The following is a 21571-nucleotide window of genomic DNA, read 5'->3' as shown; positions in this document are numbered from 1 at the left end:
CTCATCTAAAAATCCAAATGAGGCCTGTTTCAGGGCAAACGACGGCATGTTAGCTTTATTCGTCATTCCATGGAATGGTGAGGCGATTTAAGATAAAAGCTATGCGCTGTTAATATTGTGTTTCGGGATATTTATTTGTGGGCGGCCACTCTAAAATTCTGTGGAATGATTTAGTCCAAAACGTAAGAACTGCTGTGAGAAACTTGGCGGTTCAATAGCATAGCATTAATATACGGCATTTATATTGCTTATACGGAATTCATAGACATAAAGCGTACTAATATATGTGGAGCTTTTCGGCAACGCTGACTGCGACGACGACGACGGCAAAAATTCGCCCTGAATGTCCGTATATATTATAATGCAGTAAAAAATATTGTAGAGCTGAAAGATCTGCGACGATGACAATTTCAAATGACGAAGAGCATCACATGCGCCTGGAACGTCTCACGTGCACAAAAGGTGTTGTTTATATTATACTCCTCTCCTATGGCGACTATTACACTGATGAGACCGAGAGGCGCTGTAAAAACAGACTAGATAAACATGGCGCATAAGTTCAGGTGGAGCGGAGCCCGGAGGCCATGTAGACTATTGAAAAAGACGTCCGCTTACGCGCGAGTTTTGCAGCACATATGCACTGCGTGCATGTGTGCTCTATGCCCATAAGGCTAAAAAGGGAACAGTGGCACATGCGGCTTTTTCCATAAAAGAAGCATATAACTGCTTTTGAATCTCGAGTAAAAAAAATTACTACTTGAAAAAGAGTGCATGGCGAGGCCACGCGATGGGTGAATTGAGCGATATTTCAAGTCTAAAATGTGGACACGGGTGTAGGTTTTCATGCGTGTAATCATTCGCGCATCAAAGTCAGTTACGTACAGCATCCATAATGCGCATTTCGTGTTGATGTCTTCGTATTCCACAGCCTTGTAACCATGATTCAATGTGCCAGTAACTATTTATCCCAGGTTTCAGCAATAGCAACTCCCTTGGAGTATTCATAGGTTTGTGCCAATTTGAAAAATATGTTAACGGCAAGTATTTATGGCGTATTTATGGCGTATTTAGAATTAAACCGGTGAGTCGGAGTTAGTGAGTGTGAGTTCGGCCCTAATATAGAACTGCCGCCCACTACATCAAGCATTTGCCTCTCCACTGCACCTAACTCGCCTTTGTAAGCAAAGAATCATCAAACCGAAGAGCTAGGTGGGGCGTGACGTCGGGAAAATGTTTAGAAAGGTGTGAAAAGGCGCAATTCTTGGTTTTATTCTCTCCCTGAAGCCTGATGAAAAGCGTCAGAAGCCACCATTGGACAAATCTTTGGAAACACACAACTCTTAAAGTCATAAAGCGTGCTATTCAATAACCCTGCACTTTCCGTCTTTCCAGTATTAGCGGCAACAGTACGTGTTGACGCAAGGCCGGCTGGTATAAGGGATGCAATGAAAAGAAAGAAATTATTTGTACATGTGGGAGAGACGTCATACATCGCTCGTTTTGTTGTATCATCAAAGAAGCCGGAAAGACGACATAACTTGCGAAGTTCCGCCATAAGCCAATGTAACAGAGCTGAAGGCAGCGATTCTCTCTATTGACCTCGAAGTCACCGACGCCCTTGACGCAAGAACACGACTTCCTTGTTTTGGCAAAACGTCAGAGAAATGGAAGACTCGCAAGCAACATTTTCGTTCCCAGCAGGACAAAATACCAGCGCCGGTCACAATCACACAAGAAGGGGTCTACGTTGGAAGCAGCAAGTGTGAGATCAATTTCGTGAATCCTTTTATCATGCGAACAAGTGACGCTCGTCGGTCCTTACAGCAAATCCACTGTCGCAGCATGTTACGAATGGTGTTCTCCGAAGTCCTGTTAATCCTCTGTTTGTTCCAGAAATGTGCAACAGAAACTGAAACACCGGTGGTCATCACCGACAGTGGTAATGTAGCTGGAACACGTATTGAGATAGGCGACCAAAAAGTGGACGCGTTTCTCGGAATACCTTACGCAGAACCACCAGTAGGAGAACTAAGATTTCAGAAAGCACGGCCCGTGAAGCCATGGAACGGAACCTACCAAGCGACTCAGAAGCCAACGCCTTGCAGGCAACTACTCTTGCCAGTTTTCGCCGGTATAACACTGAACTACTCAAGCGCATCCGAAGACTGCCTGTACCTGAACGTGTGGAGACCGGCGTCAGCTTGCGAATCGCCGGAATCATGCGAAGGAGATCTGCCAGTGGTGGTGTTTGTTGACGGTAACGTGTTTCAGTGGGCCGACTCGTCGCTCTTTTTAAACGACCCTGCAAATTTTGTCGCTCTGACAGACGTCGTGTTCGTGACCTTCAACTACAGAGTGAGTATATTTGGCTTCCTTTCCCTAGAAGACTCAGAGATACCTGGAAACATGGGTCTTTGGGACCAGAACCTGGTTCTCAAGTGGGTACAGGCCAACGTCAGGCACTTTGGAGGTGATCCAAATAAAGTAACGCTAAGTGGGCAGAGTGCAGGGGCAGCATCCATTGGACTGCATGCTATTTCACCCCACAGCAAAGGTTTGTTCAAGAGGGTCGTCATTCAAAGCGGAAGCCCCTTATCCCTCGTGATAGGCCTATTTTTCAGGGGTGTTGGAAAGTTTACCACTATCACCGGAGCTCTTGGTTGTTACGACTTGAGCAAAACGCTGGATGAACAAAAGAAGGAGATTCTGAGTTGCCTTCAGCAAATGGAAGCCTCGCGCATCGTTGACACCGTCCAAAGAGTGGATTTCATCAAGCAAATGTTCTCGCCCATCGACGGAGATGACTTCCTACCGGTGAGGGTCTTGTCCGTGGACGCCTACAACAACCTGGGCGCGACCGAAATCCTGTTGGGCACTGTCAAAAATGAAGGGCCCGTGTTTCTCAGTCACCTCAAGCTCGCTTTCCCACGATTCAAAGACTTGATCTTGTCCGAGTATAGACTGGTAGCCATCTTGGTCATGGCGCAAATGCTGGACATTCCTGTGTGGCAAAGCCGGAGGATCGCAACGGCATACTTTGGGGGCCCTGACGAGAAACGCAAAACTCCCGAAGAAGTAGAGGCCATTTTCGCAGAAATGTTCGGCGATGTCACATTCTACTGCCCGTCGCAAATCATGGCTGACATCTTAGCCCAGCAGCCGGGCGTCAGCGTTTACCGATACGTTTTCGTTCACCGTCCTTCGTACAGCCTTTGGCCCGAATCATTCGGAGTCGCACACAGTGACGATCTTCCCTTCACCACGGGGTCACTCGTGTTCGTGAATGACACAACCCGCCACACGGTGCCATTGGGACCGAAGGGTAAGGAGGCCCTCTCATCTGCGCGCTACACGGCTGACGAAAAAAGCTTCATGGAGGAAATAGTCACTGCTTGGGGAACCTTCTACACAGACGGGTGAGCATATCTGTATACAGGATGGATACTGTAAGAATGCGCCCGTATATGCAGGGCGCTTTATTTTATCGTTAAGAGAATTTTTTTTTTGAATTTACGCCTGACATGTAGCAGAATTTTACTTCTTGAGCGAGATTACTCTGTGAGTCAGACATCATTTGCGCAAAAAATAATAGTGAATGTTCGACTACTTAACAATAGTTGGCGAATAACTTTTAAACTAATTACGTCATGGACATACTGCAATTTACAAATTGTGGCCGGCGACTTTTAAAGTCATATCCAGTAGGAACAAATTCGGAGGATTATACAAGTTTGAAGATATGAGTTGCGAAAGTTTTCGACGAAATGCATTGGTTTTTCAGTAACTTTTGAGCTTCAATGCACAAAAATGTGCTATGTTAAAAAAGTCAGTGTAACAGCGCATTTTTGTCGCTAGTGCGACTGCACTTATCTCAAAACTGGGACTTTTTTCGAAATTCTTTCCAAGGGGATGTGCCATATAAAATCACTGGCTTTTCGTCTCGTGAAATGTTGGTGACAGTTGTAGCACAACTCACTGTATAAAAATATAAAGCTATCTTTCTTTGTCTAGTTTTTTTACTCAGCCGGCCAGTTTTTTGCGTATTCTCATCGCTTGCTTTACTGCTTTTGAAGTATTTTGTAACTCTTTGCTCGGTGCTGCTACACCTTTGAAGTAAGACATTAAGCGGTAGATTTCAATCAAGTAACGCGTGTCATAATTTTAATGATTGAGATCTTTTCATAAGCAGCGCAAAAAAAGTGACTGGGTGCGAGGATACAGGTTCGACATATTCATGTCATCAAGACTTCCATTTGAAAGATATTCATCCTTTTTAAAAAATTTTTAAATCTTGAGCCGCAACTGGCAAACTAGTCGCATCGATCGTATACAAGTAATCCGGACGCAAACAAAAGAAAAATAACAATTACCGCTTGCATGAGGCCAAAATGCGAAGCAGAAATATGCGTGAGTGATGAAATGTATAGTCTGGAAGTCTCGACAGTTTGAGTGAACCGTATATAAAGCGCGCTGCGTTCTAAGAAACATTATAGAAACTGGTGCTAATTTTGTTTTTGATGCCTGCACGTAGGTGGAAAGCAAGTACCCGTAAATCGCCTTTTTCTATGCCCCATCAAGTGTGGCGCTTTTCTGCCTGTGCATCCTCCCACATGTATTCTGTGCTCACTCTCGCCCTCTTTTCCTCTTCTTATTACCCTTTCTCCCACCCGCAGTGTAGGGTAGCAAACCGGGTGCTCGTCTGGTTGACCTCCCTGCCTATCCTGTCTTTGCTATTTCTCTCTGGCTCATTTTTTTATGCATCCCCAAGGGTGTTTTTTTTTACAGTTTTTACATCGTTTTGTACAAAAATCGTACTGATATAAGTATATTTTAGTTTTTAATGAGCGAGAACTTCTTTTCCTGCACATGCTTGCTTTATGTTCATGCAGTGAATGCGAAGGTCACACTTAAAAGCAAGCTCATAGCAAACCAAGGTAAACAGGTTTGCTATGAAAGATAAACTAAGGTAAGCAGCGGCGTTTCACCCTTGTCCTGCCATTTGTACTTCATATTGTACAGAATGAATGGTGAAAGAAATGAATACACGGAATTAGAAAAGGCATATAAGCTAATATAAGTACAGTAACTCTAGTTTGTGTTGTTGCGGTCATTAAATTGTTACGAGTGGAAAGACACAGACGAAAGAGACTGTCTACGCTGCATTCACAATGGAGCCAGACAGCCAGTCAGACACGCGGTGGCGTCAAGAGTTCAGACACTTCATCCCCTTTCTCGCGGCGGCTCGTCCATTGAGGCTCTGTTGATGGTGTCATAATAATATATTGCTTATTTACGACGGTACACAGAGGACTGCCTCAAGAGATTCTCATATTATCATCTCATGCTATAATACCTTCCGCAAAATTCGTGGTTGTCCTCCGACAAGAAGGTAATGATGGCGCAAGCTCAACGCACGCAGACACGATGACGGAATAATTAGGAACATAAAAGGTATGCCTTCCAGCCGAAACGTGCCCTCTTTGTAGGTTGCGCAAGTTCGATATCAACTTGTTGAGCATATGTTGTTTTGCACACGGCAATAACTTGTGCATTATTATGGGCGGATAAAGCTGTGTGGACCGGCGTGCATGACAACTGGCCATCAGAGTGTCCCATGCCGACTGCGATGGCTTTTACCAAGCCCTCAACAAAGAAGCGACGTTTCGGTTCTTTCCTCAACTTTTTGTGCATATGTGAAGTGAACAGCATCATCCGATTACCTTATATATAGCGGCCACCACATATGTGTAACGCAACGGAACTCATCGCTCCTACACTGGACTCGCAGCGGGGACTCAGGGACGTTTCACCTGCTGCTGAGCATGAGTTCCATTCCGAACGCGGCGTGCTCCTTATGAGCACGGAATGCAAAAAACACTTGTTCATCGCTGTTCGGATGGAGTTTTAAAGAACCAGATGGTCCAAATTGATACGGAGGCCTCCACAGCAGCAGCCCTTACTTTCCTTGATGCGTACTTCGCCCTGGTCTTGCATTTACGTTGTGATCCGAGCACCACAGAAAGCCACCAACTGACCAATTTGTCACATTTCTACGTTCTTTATTGCCTGTGTGCTGCTTTAGGACTTTAAGACGATGAGCAAAATGATAACAAGATGAAAGCAGGAGCCAACGTTTCAACAAGTGGTCTTACCTTTTTCAAGACGAGAGACAAAAAAAGATAGACAAGTCTAGTTGTCAACACGTTGGCTGCTGCTTTCACCTTGTTCACATTTTGATCATTGTCACGAATTTCCATCTCCCACGTTCCCCGTGTTTCTTAGGACTTTAAGGCTCACAATAAATAAATAAATAAATAAATAAATAAATTCGACACAAACAACTGACCTCGTCGCAAATCCGCGACCTGTCCTACGTCATAAAAAATTCGCATGTCTGAGATAAACTACAGACCAAAGCGTAGAACAGGCTTATTGTTATACCTTATACATCCACTGGCAATTAACCGCAACACCGCATCAATGGAGAAGTATAAGCCATGCTCTAATCACGGATGCTCCCCGGTACAGTTGTTATTCGTATACTCGATCCTCCCAATCAGCTTGATGAAAATAAGCCAAAGCAATATAGTCATGCTTGTATTAGCCTAGAAGCAATAAAGGGCGCGCTGCCGGACACAGTATGCTTTTTTTCCACCAAAATACACATTCGTTTGCCACAATTATTGAAGGCTAATGTGGGCCCAAAATTGTCATTGGTCCACAGCGGACGCGAACGTGCTACAAGAACCCTGATTCTATGAGCTGCTGTCAAGTGATGCATGGTTCGCGAATCAATACCAGGGATTTCGTCCGTCGAGTGGTGGGTATAGCGTAGTTCACATAAAAATTGTTTTGTACCCGCCATCATCCAGAAACCACTGTCGCATGCTGCTGTCATTTTTATTCTTTCTCATCTTTCCTTGCTTAGGTGGTGCTGAAGGTCAACAAATTTCATACGGCTTCAAAATTCCTATTGGCATGCGCACTTGTTTATCTTGTCCCGGTGAGCGCTTTTCACGGGCTAATAAATGTTAAACGTCATCGCTCGGCACGATAGCCGATTCTTGTAGCCGATTCTGTCTGTTGTACAAGTTGTCGCCGAACCTATTTTAATCACACTGCATAGTGCGATAGTGTTGTATATTCTAGTACTTGTGCTAGCGCCAGAGATTATGATGGAACTTTCTGTGAGTCGAGTATAAATAGCCGACACGTCTCAACTGCTATAATATTTCGACGAGTGTGATCTCTTCCCTACCGTTCGGCCCGAGTGCAACAAGTTTTCGTCGACACACGTGCGCCCAATAAAGGGTGAGCTTTGTGACTGTCCGTTGTGCTACAGTCTAATTCCTGACCGCCGCAAGATGACACTATTTCAGTTATGTTAACGCGGTATAAACTCTAAATGTTCTGAACAAATCAGTGTCAAGCGTAACAAATCGCGGATACTTGGCGCACTTCTCAGTGGGCATTTTTTACCCGTATGGGGCGTATAAAAACAGTGACGAAAATAACACCAACTCCGTGAATAATGTCACAAAATAGACAATGCGAATACTTCATTTATTCGTATCTGTTGAAGCCGGCATGACTATGCTCAACATCATAAGAATAGTAACTACATTCAAAATTTCATATTTCTAGGCTTTCAAGGCCCCACAGGTCAAGTATCGGCATACACCCTTTCGCCTTGCCATAACCGTCTACACACGACACGGAGTTAATTATCCGGGTCAAATGCAAGCAAAGTAAGAACACCCGTGTAGACTAAGATACCTCAATATACAGGGTGTCCCAACTATCATGCACCAAGATTTAATACGCAAAAGCCCCAAACCTGGATTTGACCAAGGTAATGTTGCTTGTTGCCGTTTCGAGATACTCAGATTATTTTTTGCATTCCGCCTGATTACATAATTAGCGTTAATAATTTATCCACTTCTCAATTATTATAATTAAATAAAAGTGTCAATGAGGAAATTGTGCAGCAATATGAAACATTCCCGATACAGCTTTCTGTTGCTGAGTACGTGCTACACAATATTGCTCTTACGAGTGTGAAAGAAGCACGCGAATACACGCAATATTGTCGCTCTACCGACCGCTCGAGGAACTTTGCGTTTATTCGCTGGCTTCTTTCACGCTCGGAAAAACACTTTTATGTAGCATGTATTCAGCAACAGAAAGCTGTATCGGGAGTTTTTCAAGTTGTTCTACAATTTTCTCATTGACACCATCTCATCTAATTATAATATTTGAGAAGTTGAATATTATTAAACATTAGTTACCTAATTAGGCGGAATGAAAGCATAAGCTGAGTATCTCCAACCGACGACAAACAACATTACTTTGGTTCTGTGGCATTTTCATGCTTTTAAATCGCGGTGCTCAGTTGGGAGGCCCTGCATATCCGGCTACGTACGTGTCTCCGTCTGTGCATGGCCCCATACGGTTTGGTATGCATGTCGCGCCATTAACTTATTACTTTGCAGCGCCTGTATATAACAAACACAAAATTGCACATTCACACACTTTCAAGCATACCAAATTTCAGAAAATGCCAAAGAGTGCCTGCTGTCCATGAAAAAAAAAGGAAAGCTGCAAGGAATTTCATAGTTCCAGGTATGATCGCCCTGATATAAAACAGGGTGTAGGGAGTTTAATTATTTAAATAAAACGTTATAAGTGACTTGGAGAGTCTAGCCAACATTTGAATATCAAATCTACATGTTTGTGAAGTTGCTCTTGTTGACCTTAACGTGTCAACTTGTAGGGTCATTAAGTCGTTGCTAGGCATATCATGTAACATGCATGGCCTAAAAGAAATGGCAATAATGTTTTAACAGAATTTTGCCTCTTGTATAAACATTGGCTCAAGCGCACTAGAACGATGAAATCGATTTCCACCTCAGGACGTTCATGCTGGGACACAGGCATTGACACACACTTACGCAAATACGAAGGCTTTAGCAGAAAATAACGTACGATTTGGTGTAAAATTGAAAAAGAATCAAGTGACTATTAACAGCGATTTCTTTACTGGTGCAGAGCATATATAATTATTTTCCTGCATTGTTTCGTCCTGTAGAAACGTTTTTCTTGAACACTGCTAAAAAAAGAAAGATGTTGCCGCTTAGTGGAACGGTAACAAATCCAATTCAGCACATTGTCATGAAAATAAAGTTAAAACAAAAAGCATCAAATCGTTGCGTTTCGCTGGAGTTGACTTATATGTGCGGAAGCACGGAAGAGGCTGCCTAATATTCGTGGTATGGTAGTTGAGTTTCGGGTTTGGGCTGCACGCACATTCACGCGTTCGCATAAAGAGCATGGCATGAAAGAAAGCATTCCTAAACGGATAATTTGAACTCCACGAAAAAAGGCAAATACATGGCATGCATTTTCCAAACACTCTCTTGAGTCAATTCAACCCTATTTCTTAGGCCAACGCTGCCGTATCAACAAATAAAGTCAGAAGATTTGGAAACAATGGCAGAAAGGACGGCGATGCTCATACAAGACAAGCCGCATCACTCAATAACAACTAATTTTTATTGCGTGTCGATGACAATATGTTCAGCAAGTGCTGTCAGTAGAAGAAAACAGGCAAATAAGGACATGCGATACCACAATAACAGTGCGACGTCACATTCTGCATAGGTAATACATAATTTCATTGTGATGTAGTGTTAGCGAAGCACAATTTTCACTTGCCAGCGAGTGCGTTCGAGGAACTCAATGCGCTGCGTTAAAATGTGTAGCCTCGATAGCAATGCCTCACGAATAAATAAAAATGCTCACAGCCGAGTCGGTACTAAGACCACTTTTTCGTGATTTCGAATGATATGACCGTCTTTGTGACATCACTGAAGCCAAAAACGCTTGAAACGTTCATCTTTGACGGATGCCGCCATCTTGACCCTGTGGATTTCGCATACGTTCCTTGCTTGTATTGTCTCAAAACAAACATACGTGTTAATGGGATACAGTACTTTTATTTTTGATGGCGGAAGCTCTTGTACATAAGCATCGTTTCGCATGAACAGTAACGGTTTCTAAAACTGCAAATGCTTGCCATATCAGCCCATATCGTTTCATACATGACCAGCGTCATCCATCCTCTGTGACATTTCGTTTTGCCGTCCAGTAACACGCCACCATATGTGAAACTCAGCGAGGTTAAGTGCATTCACTCGAAGTTCCCCTGAATTTGCTCGTCTGACTTTGGTATTAGCATGGAGGAAGGAAACAAAATTAGGAGGGAGCATCGCGCAACGCGATTGAAGCCGAGGGCGGTGGCCCAACACGTGATCTCACATCGTGGTTGGTTTTAGTGCTTCCGCTCTGCAGGCTGAGCCACGACAGGGCAACCGAACAAGCGCGCACCGAATGAAAACTACTGGCATAGCTACTGGGAACCAAACGTATCAGCAAATCTCGATTCTTGCTCAGCGATCTCGACGCAAGAGGTCGCGTGTTGTGCCGCCACTGTGCAAAGGGCCGGCTTCACGGAGCGTTCGCTCGCCAAGGCTGGCTGCATGATGTAACCCTCTCTCCTAACTTTTTCCTTCCTCCGTGGGTGTCAGTGTAGCAGTCGTCACTGAAACGTTAGCCTCGCACCTCAGAGGGTCAAATAACAAACCTCAGTAAAGGAGCGGTGGCAGTAAATGTTCTTGTGCATTTCTTTTCTTATTTATGTACAGCTGTCGACCGAGTAATTACGACGTGAAGCCTCAATTCTCTCAGAACGCTATAGTCAGCTGCGTCGCTTTACTGCGCCACAAGTTCAAAACTGGAGCCAAATGATGGCGCGCAGCAGATAAATTACGCACACGTGTTGGCACAGGTAGCGGGAATTACACGAACGCAGTGGCCGACGGCCTCGGCGCATTAAGCAGCGAGTGACCCGAAACCCGCAGCACCTTGCTTTGAGAACGAGGCAACGCCCGCGCTAAGGTGGCTGCAGTACCCGCGCCATCACGCCGCATTTAGTAGAAAGGAAGCCACCATTAGGCTCCGGAGGTACTCAAGCTGCCAAACTCGCGAAGTGCAACGCGGGTTCACTGATTCCTAGATGCAGCTACCACCGGACGCCCACGCATGCCTTGATTAGCTCCGCGGCTTAACGAATCCCCGTGCAGCAGCAATGAAAAGGCGGCGGCGGAGGTGGTGTGGCAGTCTGGCACTGCTCTTCCCATCCAGTGTGGTCCTTATGCTGCACAGTTGGATTTGTTTATTTATTTATTTATTTATTTATTTATTTATTTATTTATTGTACTAAAACTTATATTGCCGTGGGCCAGGTAACTACTTTGCAACGTTGTACTACATGGGCACCTGAAATATCCTGCGGCAATAGAAGAAAGTAGCGGGAGAGCGTGGTGAAGATAGGGTTAAAGACATAAAAGATGAACGTAAAGGACACAAGCGAGACAGAATTCATCGTATGTCTGATGGCCCTGCTGCTGGCCAACATAGCGTGCGGGCGCCACGGTCACGCCTCGTGGTACATGAGGCGCTGGGGGAGCCCCGTGATGGCACTGAGATAAGCTATCAGGCTTCCGTGCGCGCTACCCATCATTTGGCTGCGTCTGCCGTGAAGGTGAGCGCCATCGCTGTGTCCGCCAAACGGCCCAGATCGCGGAAAGTGGTCAGGACCACTTTCCGTGTGACTCCTCCTCGCCGCATTCTTCGACTTGCAGCCTCATTGCGATATAACAGCAAACACTGCCGGAACGGTACGATGAAAAAGAAGGGTGAACGACACAGGCGCCGATAGCGGTCATATGATCGGAGATATAATGGTATCTTCGACTGGTCGCATGTATGCCCCGAAGCAGAGTCGGGTAGATCGGTCGTTTCCAGAGCTCAAAGGTAGGGGACAAGCGCGCAAGCCGAACGTGAGACTCGCTCTAGGAGGAGGAAATTGCTGATGCAAAACCACGTGACTACTGCCAACGTCCGATGATTCGCCTATCCAAAGCTCCCGGCGCTGCCGGAAAAACCGGCGGACGTGCAGACGGGACGAACGTTCGTAGACACGCCAGCATGCAGTGGCCTAGGTTGCCAAGGTTACGGTGGGCCGTCGCCAACAGCAGCGACGCGGCACTGCGATGACGTTTCAATCTCGATGACTGCTCCGACGACAGGGCTCGGAGTGCCCCAGAGCGCTCCAAGATAGAGGAGAGCAATCGACAAGAACCAGCCGAACGCATGGCGCGCACCCTCTTTCAACCAGCCGTAGACAACGACGCTCGCGAGAGCGCTCCAGAGTGCTCAGAAACGACCAGCCGATGGCATAAGAGACGACGGAAAGTGCCCCGCATCAAGGCACGACATAAAGAGCACGGCGCGCCGCGGCACGTAGGCACGGTCGAGCTTGCTCGCCGATGGGCTGTGCCACCACGTCCGTGCGAAGCTTGCTCCAGGCAGGACTTCAGGCGCATCCAGCAATATAAATGAGGCGACGTACCTCACTTACTGTCACAAACAAAAATACTCTTGAAAAAGCTTCTGAGTTTTACCTGCCAAAACCACAATACATCACGAACAGCTTAGCGGAGACACCGAAATAATTTTAATCGCCGTGAATTGTTTAACGTGCACCCAATTTATGTCTTGCAAACGAGAATTTTCGCATGCCGCCCCCATCAATATGCTGCCGCCGCGACCGCGCGCTTAGCAGCGGAACGTCGTAGTCGCTAAGTGACGACGGCGGGTCGGAAACAGTCAGGCGCTGGCACGCGCACTCAGAGCACGCAGCTATAGGACGAAACCACCGTGAGTGGCCAATTATGTTGCTACCACGTCGTACGAGGAATGAAAATTGCACAAAAGTGCCCAATGAAATATGATGGTACCCGCACCTACGAAACTGGATGTTGCTTGAGAAGAATAAAAAGTTTAGTTTATATGCGCGTTTTCATGCGAGGGAATAACACGAGAAATAAAAAATTTTCATTTATCTCATTTCATTTATTGTACCCTCAAGGCCTGTGAAGGCTTTACAGAGGGGAGTGGGTTACAAGTAATCATGTTTCTTGGAAATCAATGGTTTCTTGCAGACCTAAGACAAATTTTGGAGCACGAGCTATCTCATTCCCTTCTACCTGCTTCAATGGGTTACGGAGCCCTTGAATTAGAGTTAATGTCACGGATGTTAGGGGGCTCTATAGCGAAATAAATTTTTATATCCTGATTAACCAGGCCATGCATGTCCGGTGCTGCTTAAATATGTGCAGGAGCACACATTAGTCATTCCAGAATATACATTTTTACCCTCCATAGGAAGGACGGGGTTTCTTCAGCTGCTATGAATCGGCATGGTCATTCACGGCGCCGATGTAGCCATTTGTTGATGTTTGGATGTCTTCAGTGGGGCTCCCCACTGAACACTTGTCAACTATCAGCTAATACAGGAGCTAATAACATATAATCACGCTACCGATTTCTTAACATTCATACAGACGCTCACAGACGCATTAGAAACAAGGGAGCCGCGAGAGTAGTGGACTCTTTTGCTTCCTGGGCGCACCGCATGTGGAGTTTAGGCGCGCACATATCCGCCCTCGGTAATTTGATTAAAGCGTTGCACCCCACAAGGACTCTGAAGTTGTCGAGTGTGTGCATGTATTTTATGCCCACCAAGTGTTGGTTATTCTGATTCTAACTTTCCTATTTATAACTAATGGTTAACTTCCTTATCTCATATAACATATTCTACAAAAACTGAAATTTGTTCGAGTTTGGAAGAATTCACACTTGACTTCAAGCGCAAAAGCCGAGGTCACAACAAGAAAAATGACAACAGACGAGCGCTCCTTCAAACTAAAGTTTATTCACGAAAAAAACATGCCCATTTCTCAGTCCACATGGAGTCTTTTTCTCAAAAGAAAGTTTTGTTTGAAGTAGAGCTCGTCCTGTCTGGCTTTCCTTCTTATGCCGTCGTTTTTTGTGCTTCAAGTCAAGTAAGTATTATGTTCATTTATTTTAGGCTGCCCAAATCTTTGCCAATCCTCCGGAGTGGGTACGTGCCAATGGCACAGGCTCTGCAGCTACAGTTGTGAGAGCCTGATGCCATCTCAATGAAATACTTCAATGCAAAAAAAAAAAAACGGGCTGACGCCTGTTGGTTGTTTGTGGCGGTTGTTAGAATGCCATTTCACTGTTTTCAACATACATTTCAGCAACATTACAACTTCGCGCCAGTACATGGAGCATATTGTGTCAGATTTCATCCTGCAGATAAATTTGAAATCGTTGTGTTGTATAGGGTGTATCGTCTTTCATTTTTCAATAAAGTGCGCAAATTTATTGACGTGCTTGATTCATATAGAAAAAAGTTTCCGTCAACAATTCCTTTATTAAGCAAGGATACTGAGGGGAACTTGACTGGCCTCACATTTTCACATTGGTGTTCCTGAAATGCAGTCATGTGTACCATAAACGGACAAACTTTATGCAATAAGGAAAACCCTGATCGCTTAGTTACTGCTCAATGCGCCAAATGAAATGTAGATGTGGCATGACAACATTGCACAAGGACTAGAGCCGCAGCGGTGATATTCAAACACAACACAACAGAGGGTGTCCCGCAGAGATACCTGACAAAGAACACAATGCGGCATTGCTCCTTCTTGAAGAGCCCTCTTTTTTTCCTCACAGGAAACCGAAGGTGCCGTTAACAGGTGGCAAGTGGCCACGGTACACGTTTGATGAGCCGTGGGTGATCTACCTTCAGCCGAACAACTACACGACCATTGTCGAGCCGAAGAGGAACATATGTGAAGTGTGGAAACCAGTGCTTCTCAGGGAGTAAGTACAAGTTGTAGAAAAATCGTGAAACTATACAGCGCAGGCATACCATGCACCATTATTTTTTGCCACAAACGCGCACCAGGATAACAATGGTATATTTAGCTCGTCAGTTATGCAACATCTGCAAACATGGACGAGAATTAAGTAACATAAATACTTTAATGAATGAAGCAGAAACAAAGCTAGCTTATGAAGTTAAACGGCCAAGTGTACACAAGAATGTTGACGCAAATTCGCGAAAACCTGTTTCAGGTCTCATCAAGAAATTGCAGTCAGGCTTTATTTAACCAAATATTGCATTCACCGTGTGGAAGCAGCTATGGTATTTGCGGCACTCGTGATTAAAGTTCGATACACTGACTCAGAATATACAGGGTGTTTTAAGCAACTTGAACCAAGTGTGTTAAAAAAGTGGTTAACTGCAGCTGCGTGAAACCAACGACATATGGCCTGCCGTCATGTGGCAAACAAATTGGTGAGAGACACATTTTTTTTTGGAATAACTAAGGTGTGGTGTAAGCGTAAATAAAAGGTGAATTAATTAGCGACTGGGACACAAATGCTGTGCTTCTGTGAAAGGGGGGGGGGGCAGAGGGATGTTCTCTTCTCGGGCACACTATCTACTCATTGTAAAATACCATACACCCTATGCACGCACATTGTTACCATGGCACAGTAAATGCAGTCACCGATGGCGATGCTTCGATAAATAAGTCATGAACGTCGTGTTTAATTCGAGTCGCAGGTTTAAGTGAGTGGCTGAGGTGACTATGTTGTATATGCACGCGCTTTGCTCATCCAATGAAATGGAACATAACTGCAAATTGGGTGAATGCTGGGCCGTGAGCCTGGGTGGACAATAAAACAACGCTAAATTGCCGTTATGGCACCCAGATGATGCAGTTGCGACCCTCAGCTTTCGGTTCTCGGTCATGTCGCTTAGCCTGTTAGGAAAGAACGGTAATACAGAGGAATAATTCCTGATCTAGAAAATGTACAAAGGGCTTTAAGCCATAAATAAAAATTTGCCGATGAAACGCCCACGTCCTAAAGTTAACTGCTTGGCCACATTAACGGACACCAAAGGCGTTGTGCGAAGGTATCCTGATATGTGTGCATCTTGAACTCCTCTAAGGAATACCAGACCACAGACAATTGCTTGGTCTGTCCAACATGAGAACAGTTTATATGAAGACATCATGCAAACGCACTTGCTTCTGTTTATGCCCTGATATTACCAAACTAGAGCTCCTCCACCTGTGTTTCGATAATGGAGACTGCTTTGTTTGTATGGCACACCGCAAAATAACTTGCGACGGGTGCCCAGAAATTGTGATGATGATGTCAAGGCATTAGCACTGAACATTTCACGAGCCCTCACGTGAAGTGCATAATTTGTTTCCATAAATAGAGAGCTTACAGGAAAGTGCTTCATCGCCGAGGGGTTTTCTCCATTTTCCCTATTTCGAGGGAGCCGTGTGGGTTTCCTTTGTAGGAATTGCTACGACTGGGTGGATGTCTCATTTTTACCTTTATTAATTCTCCGCAACAGTACTTGGCATAAACGACACACTCACTTTCATCTTCAAATACAAATACTTTTGGCAGGGTCTTCTCCTTCCTACTTCTTTGCCAACACCGCTCTCAGGTTTCCTACCTCTACCATGCAGAAAAACAGTGATTGCTTCACTATTGCACTATGTGCTTACAGCGTAACCCGCGGGTTGATGTAACTGGTGGCAAGATTAGTCTAGACGGTGTAAATTGCTATTGCAAGCACCACACACCCTCTGCTTATGAGATCGGCACAGTAGCAAGAAGCTTTTTAGCATTAAAAACATGTGTTCAATAATTGGCCACCAGAGCCGCAAATGTACAGGTTGTGCAAATCCTCCTTAGAAGGCGGATATGTGAGGAGAAGACTAAAGGGGCGCGAAATGTGTCCAGTCGCATGCCTGAGGCTACTATTCAATATATGGTGCATTCTTATTCAGCCAATGCACTGCGATCACGTGCGTACGTCCCTTTCAGCTTGATAGCTTGGGCAGGACTCCGCGTAAAGTGTATTTTGTTTCACTGCTTTAAGTACAGAGCGGATAGTCCGTACGTGCAGCCTTACTTGGCCATGCTGGCATATAGCCAGATTCGGTCCTCATCCGATGTGGTAATTAGGCTTGCTCTCGGCGAAACCGCTTGGTTGAGTAAGGCGCGTGCGGCAACCTACCTATTCTCCTCTACTTATACCTATACTGGAGAAAGACTTTCCGCATGCGTTCTCACATTACATCGTGTTTCTAGGAGCGTTTGTCCCGAAGATACGCATGCTCGGCATGCACATAGCAGCCAACGGGCCAAACGTAGAAGCTATCCGCAAGATCCAAGGCAAGGTTGCAGCGGCTACCCGCCTGATCAAACGCATTACAAACAAGCACACGGGTATGAAGGAGGACAGCGTCATGCGCCTCATAGACTCCTTTGCAATTGGTCACACTGCACATGTGGGTGTCTTTCACAACCGGAATGTCACCGAAAAGAGAAACTCAACACCCTTATACGCAAGACTTACAACATCTCCCTTGGCCTACCGGAGTCCACGATCACAGCCCGTCTGCTACAGCTAGGGGTATGCAACACGTTTGAAGAAATTGTGGATGCGCAAACTCCAACGCATGTCCCTTACAGCCACGGGTCGTCACATCCTGCAGAAACTCTGCTTCAATTACCACGTCCAACACGCGTCAAACAGGCCATCCCACCCGACATAGGTGACACGCTGATAGCAGCCCCTATCCCACGAAACATGTACCCCCAACATAACGTGGGCAGACGCCAGGTTCGTGCCAAGGCACTGCTGTGCTCCTTTGGTGGGAAGAGGACTACGCGCTTCGTAGACGCGGTAGAATACGCACGAGAACACCGGTTCATGACGGTAGTCGTGATATCAACTCTCGGCTTACGAACGCATGTAGTGTCAGCACGGAATACCCAGAAACAGCGGAAGAGGTTGCGATTGCGCTTGCGCTTACCGACCCCCTCTGCGCATGTAGTTCTTAGCGAATAACAATGCGCAGTTCGTAACTACGCGTGGGGGCGCATTTCCTCCGAAGTTCTCCAGATCCGATGAAAAGCTGGTCGACAGCACTTCGATAAATCACGTGGTTCCCAACGCACGTCGCCCCCCCCCCCTCCCCAGCGAGGGCCTCCCCCTAACTTGAAGGAGGTAACGCACCGCTCTGCACAAGAAATGACCCCCCGCGCAGAGTCGGAGACCTCATCTTCGAGTTCGGACCTCCTGGTGTGAAACACGAGGGCACGCTTAGTCAGATACAACGACGTCACCAAGAACTACCAGTTTGGCACGTGGATATATGCCTCCACTTCACCCCAAATTGAAACGTCGCCAGGCAGTCGTCTGGCGACAACTGCAAACACACTCCTTCCCCAGTCCGGAGTGATTGCGGTACACTTTCCCTACGCAATACCCGAGTGCTCTTTGCAAGTTATGTCAGGTAACTAGAGCGACGCTCTCACACATGTTGTGGGAGTGTCCTGTTATATCAGCTAAAATGGCAGTAGCTCCGGAGGCTCTTCCGTCGAAGTGGGCCACCACTCGGCGCAGCTCCAAGCTCAAGACACAAAAATGGGCAGTCTAGCGGGCCCAAGAGGTGGCGACGAGGCAAGGCCTCGAAGTCATCTCATGCGAGACCTGAGCCTGGGTCGTTAAACTTCGCCGGATTTTCCATAAAGTTGTTTCCATTCATCCATAGTGTGCAAGAAAGTTTCACGCTGTCTAGCATTACTAAGAGAATGGACGTGTCGTTAAATACATCTATGATAGTACAAGAGAAACTGAGGCGGATCAATTACCGGCCTTAATTGCAAGGCTACCACGTTTCTTGCGAATAGCAACTCCCATGGGTGTACGCACAGGCCAAGCACAAGCACAACTGATGGATACACCGCGTTCACTTAACTAAGCGCTGAAAACGCTCCTCTCTCTTTGCGGCTAGCGTGCTTTTTAGACGACTTTCCTAAATTTTACGTGCAACGCCAAAACAAATTGCCACTCTCACAACATAATCTATTACCACATGCATTTCTATTATGTAATGAGTTCGCAAGTTTCACTGAGATATTTTTTATTTTTTGTGCCAGAAGAGATGAAACTGTGCAGCGGTCTGTATCTTTGGAATGCTTCATGCACAACAAACGATCACGGAGATCCCACTTTAGCCTCGAATAACGTCTTGCATTGTATGTAATATCGAATGAAACGAAGTTCTCGACAAGGAACCGTTATCGCCATTCTTCTTGCCCATTGTCGGAAAAACTATTGAATTATTGCTTTATAGTGACAGAGGAAACTTATTAAATATTTTTTTCAGGCGCCCCACAGCTAACGCGTGGCCGCTAAAGCTCTTCTTTCTATGAAGTGCGTTCGGCCACGCTACGTAATCTGCAATCATATGTCAGTTCATTTTGTGACAGTCGTCTTGAAAAAATCAAAATTTAAATGTGCTAGTAGCACAGCTAGATGTAACGTTTCTCTTACGTGTGCTTCCTTCACTGTGTATATGCAGGTCTAAGCCCGAAGAACGCTCTTTCAGTCAAGAAGAGCCAAGCAAAAAGGAAGAAACAAAAACTAACGAAGTCGACAACACGGGCCAAACTGCAACAAGCCCATCCACGTTTCTTTGCTCGGCTCTTATTTTATTCATTTCGTTTGCCGGCCTGACGCTCTGTTGATCTTTCTGCTCTTCGTTTGTCTGCCTGCTTGATTGTTTGATTTCACACACAAGCAACAATGACGTGCAATATGTTTAGTGCTAGTGCATTCAGCAAGGAACTCCGATGGATGAATTGTGATCTAATAAAATAATTGCTGCGTTACTACCAATTAACTAAAAAGTTCACAAGGCGGCAGGCCGCACCAATGCGTCAAGGGAGGAAATGAATGGCAATACAAGAGTAATTTAAAGGCACAGATAGAAACTTACAAAAGCCTGAAAAGCTTGCCTATGAAAAGGGTAAGTAAGCGTTTCTTTTTATTATTGAACTCTTCAAATTGATTTCTGTTGTTGCTCTTCGTGATGCACTTGAGAGCCGGATAAATCGCTTCTACTTCCTAACTCAAAGAAGAGCACTGTTTTGGCCTCAAGGCGATGATAAGATTATCTCTTCACGCTGTTGTTAAGCACCACTGAATAATTAAAATAAATATAGGTGGCGCTGTAATAGAAACACCGAGTTTGCAAATGTGTAAAGTGCGGAGCTTTATCCACAGTAAAAGATAAGGTTACGATGTTATACATGCATCGCAAGGCGCCGCTACCCCTGCAAACAATTCATCAGAATAGCTAGTAAGGCATTTCACACATGAGATGATATATGTACAATGTTCTCTTTTAGGATTGTGTGTTTTCAGTCCTCAAAGTCCTTCTTGCCGTTCACTGAGACAGCGTGCTGTACACACTTTACCTTGTAGAAGCAGCTATTTATATTTTACTGTGTACTATTTTCGTTAATGGGTTTATTTCTCTCCCACGAGCATATTCTGCGTTTGTTTACTTTAGCCGTTTTTACAGTATTTTACAGTAACTTCTATGTGCCTTCTAATCAACAAGAGAGTTATGCGATTTGCGTTTATACTCATTTTCGTTCAATTATAGATTTTTTTAAATAGTACCGGAAGTACATTTCGTCCTGTTCAGATGGGTTATCTGAAAAGGGTGACAATATTTTCGCGGAAACTCGCAATGTCCACGCAAGTGTAATTAAAAACTTTCTCTAACTAGCCTTCTCTTTACCCCTGTATGTTGCATGTTTAAATTATAAAATTGAGCAGGTGTCAAGTTATGTCAGCTTAGCGGAAATACCAAGACTAGCAACAATTTCCAAATATCCATCTCTAAAATTCATCGCTATAACCCGTCTAAATAAGAGTATTTTTTCCAATTATTAGTGTTCCAAATTTCCGCCTAGTGTTATATGCAGATGCAAGACAAAATTTCAGCCAGAAAATTGGGCTCAAGAGAGAGAGAGAGAATACAGAGGAAGGCAGGGAGGTTAACCAAAGGTAGTTCCGGTTGGCTACCCTGCACGGAGAGAAGGGTTAAGGGGGATAAAAAGAGAAAGACAGTAGAAGGGGGAGATAGAGAAAAAACGAGACGAGCACTAACAAAGCGCGTACACTATAGAGCGGTAGGGGGCGGCGTTCTTCATGTCTATCGTTAAGGCCTGTAGACCGCGGGCGGGGGGGGGGGGTGGCAAAGGGGAGGAACGACAGGGAGGTTTGAGACCGCAGGAGCCTTAATAACGCGAGTGAGGCCTGCAACGCCGATGTTCTTTCAGAGCACTGACCTAAAGCTTTCAGTTCTGATAGTGGTCGATTGTCCAACTGTTCCAATACTCTGCAAATCACTTGTCTCTGGGTACTATATCGTGGGCAGACACAGATAATGTGTGTGAGCGTCTTTTCGCTGTTGTATGTGTCGCACGTGGGGCTGTTGGCCATTCCAATGAGGAAAGCAGGTGAGTTCTTAAGAGGAAGCTTTAGCTCGGGTGCTCCTATCTAAACACATGTAAAAAGAGAATTCGTTTTTCTCGGCAACCACTGCACCAATTTTGACGAGGTTTGTTGCATTTAAAAGAAAAACTTAAAGTATAGTGACTTTTGGTTTCGAATTCTCGAGTCAGGGCGCCAATATTTTATTAAAAACTAGCGAAAATTTGAAATTTTCAAAAAACAAAACTG

At 45.2% G+C, this 21571-nt stretch overlaps 3 protein-coding genes across 4 annotated transcripts in view; 2 read left to right on the top strand and 1 right to left on the bottom strand.

Moving 5' to 3' along the window:
- LOC135899961 (acetylcholinesterase-like) overlaps positions 1-21571 on the bottom strand; it is a 478426-nt gene that overhangs the window by 324803 nt on the left and 132052 nt on the right. The gene's annotated exons all lie outside the window — the stretch shown is intronic.
- Positions 1-21571, top strand: part of LOC135900007 (uncharacterized) — a 57315-nt gene that overhangs the window by 18630 nt on the left and 17114 nt on the right. The gene's annotated exons all lie outside the window — the stretch shown is intronic.
- On the top strand, positions 1711-19817 carry LOC135900006 (acetylcholinesterase-1-like). Its single transcript, XM_065429439.2, has 3 exons — positions 1711-3416; positions 14665-14814; positions 19398-19817. The coding sequence occupies exons 1-3, from the start codon at positions 1792-1794 to the stop codon at positions 19561-19563; spliced, it is 1941 nt and encodes a 646-aa protein (XP_065285511.1). The 5' UTR covers positions 1711-1791; the 3' UTR covers positions 19564-19817.

This window comes from Dermacentor albipictus, chromosome 4 (assembly GCF_038994185.2).
Source record: "Dermacentor albipictus isolate Rhodes 1998 colony chromosome 4, USDA_Dalb.pri_finalv2, whole genome shotgun sequence".
NCBI classification, from domain to species: domain Eukaryota; kingdom Metazoa; phylum Arthropoda; class Arachnida; order Ixodida; family Ixodidae; genus Dermacentor; species Dermacentor albipictus.
The sequence above is the reverse complement of the archived record's forward strand: the minus strand, read 5'-3'. Positions and strand labels throughout refer to the sequence as shown.

Bases quoted from the DNA above. Each gene is read 5' to 3' on its own strand.
- LOC135900006 (XM_065429439.2), top strand. From the start codon at position 1,792: ATGCGAACAAGTGACGCTCGTCGGTCCTTACAGCAAATCCACTGTCGC. The intron at 3,417-14,664 runs GTGAGCATATCT...TTTTCCTCACAG, and splicing joins GGAACCTTCTACACAGACGG to GAAACCGAAGGTGCCGTTAA. The intron at 14,815-19,397 runs GTAAGTACAAGT...GTGTATATGCAG, and splicing joins AAACCAGTGCTTCTCAGGGA to GTCTAAGCCCGAAGAACGCT.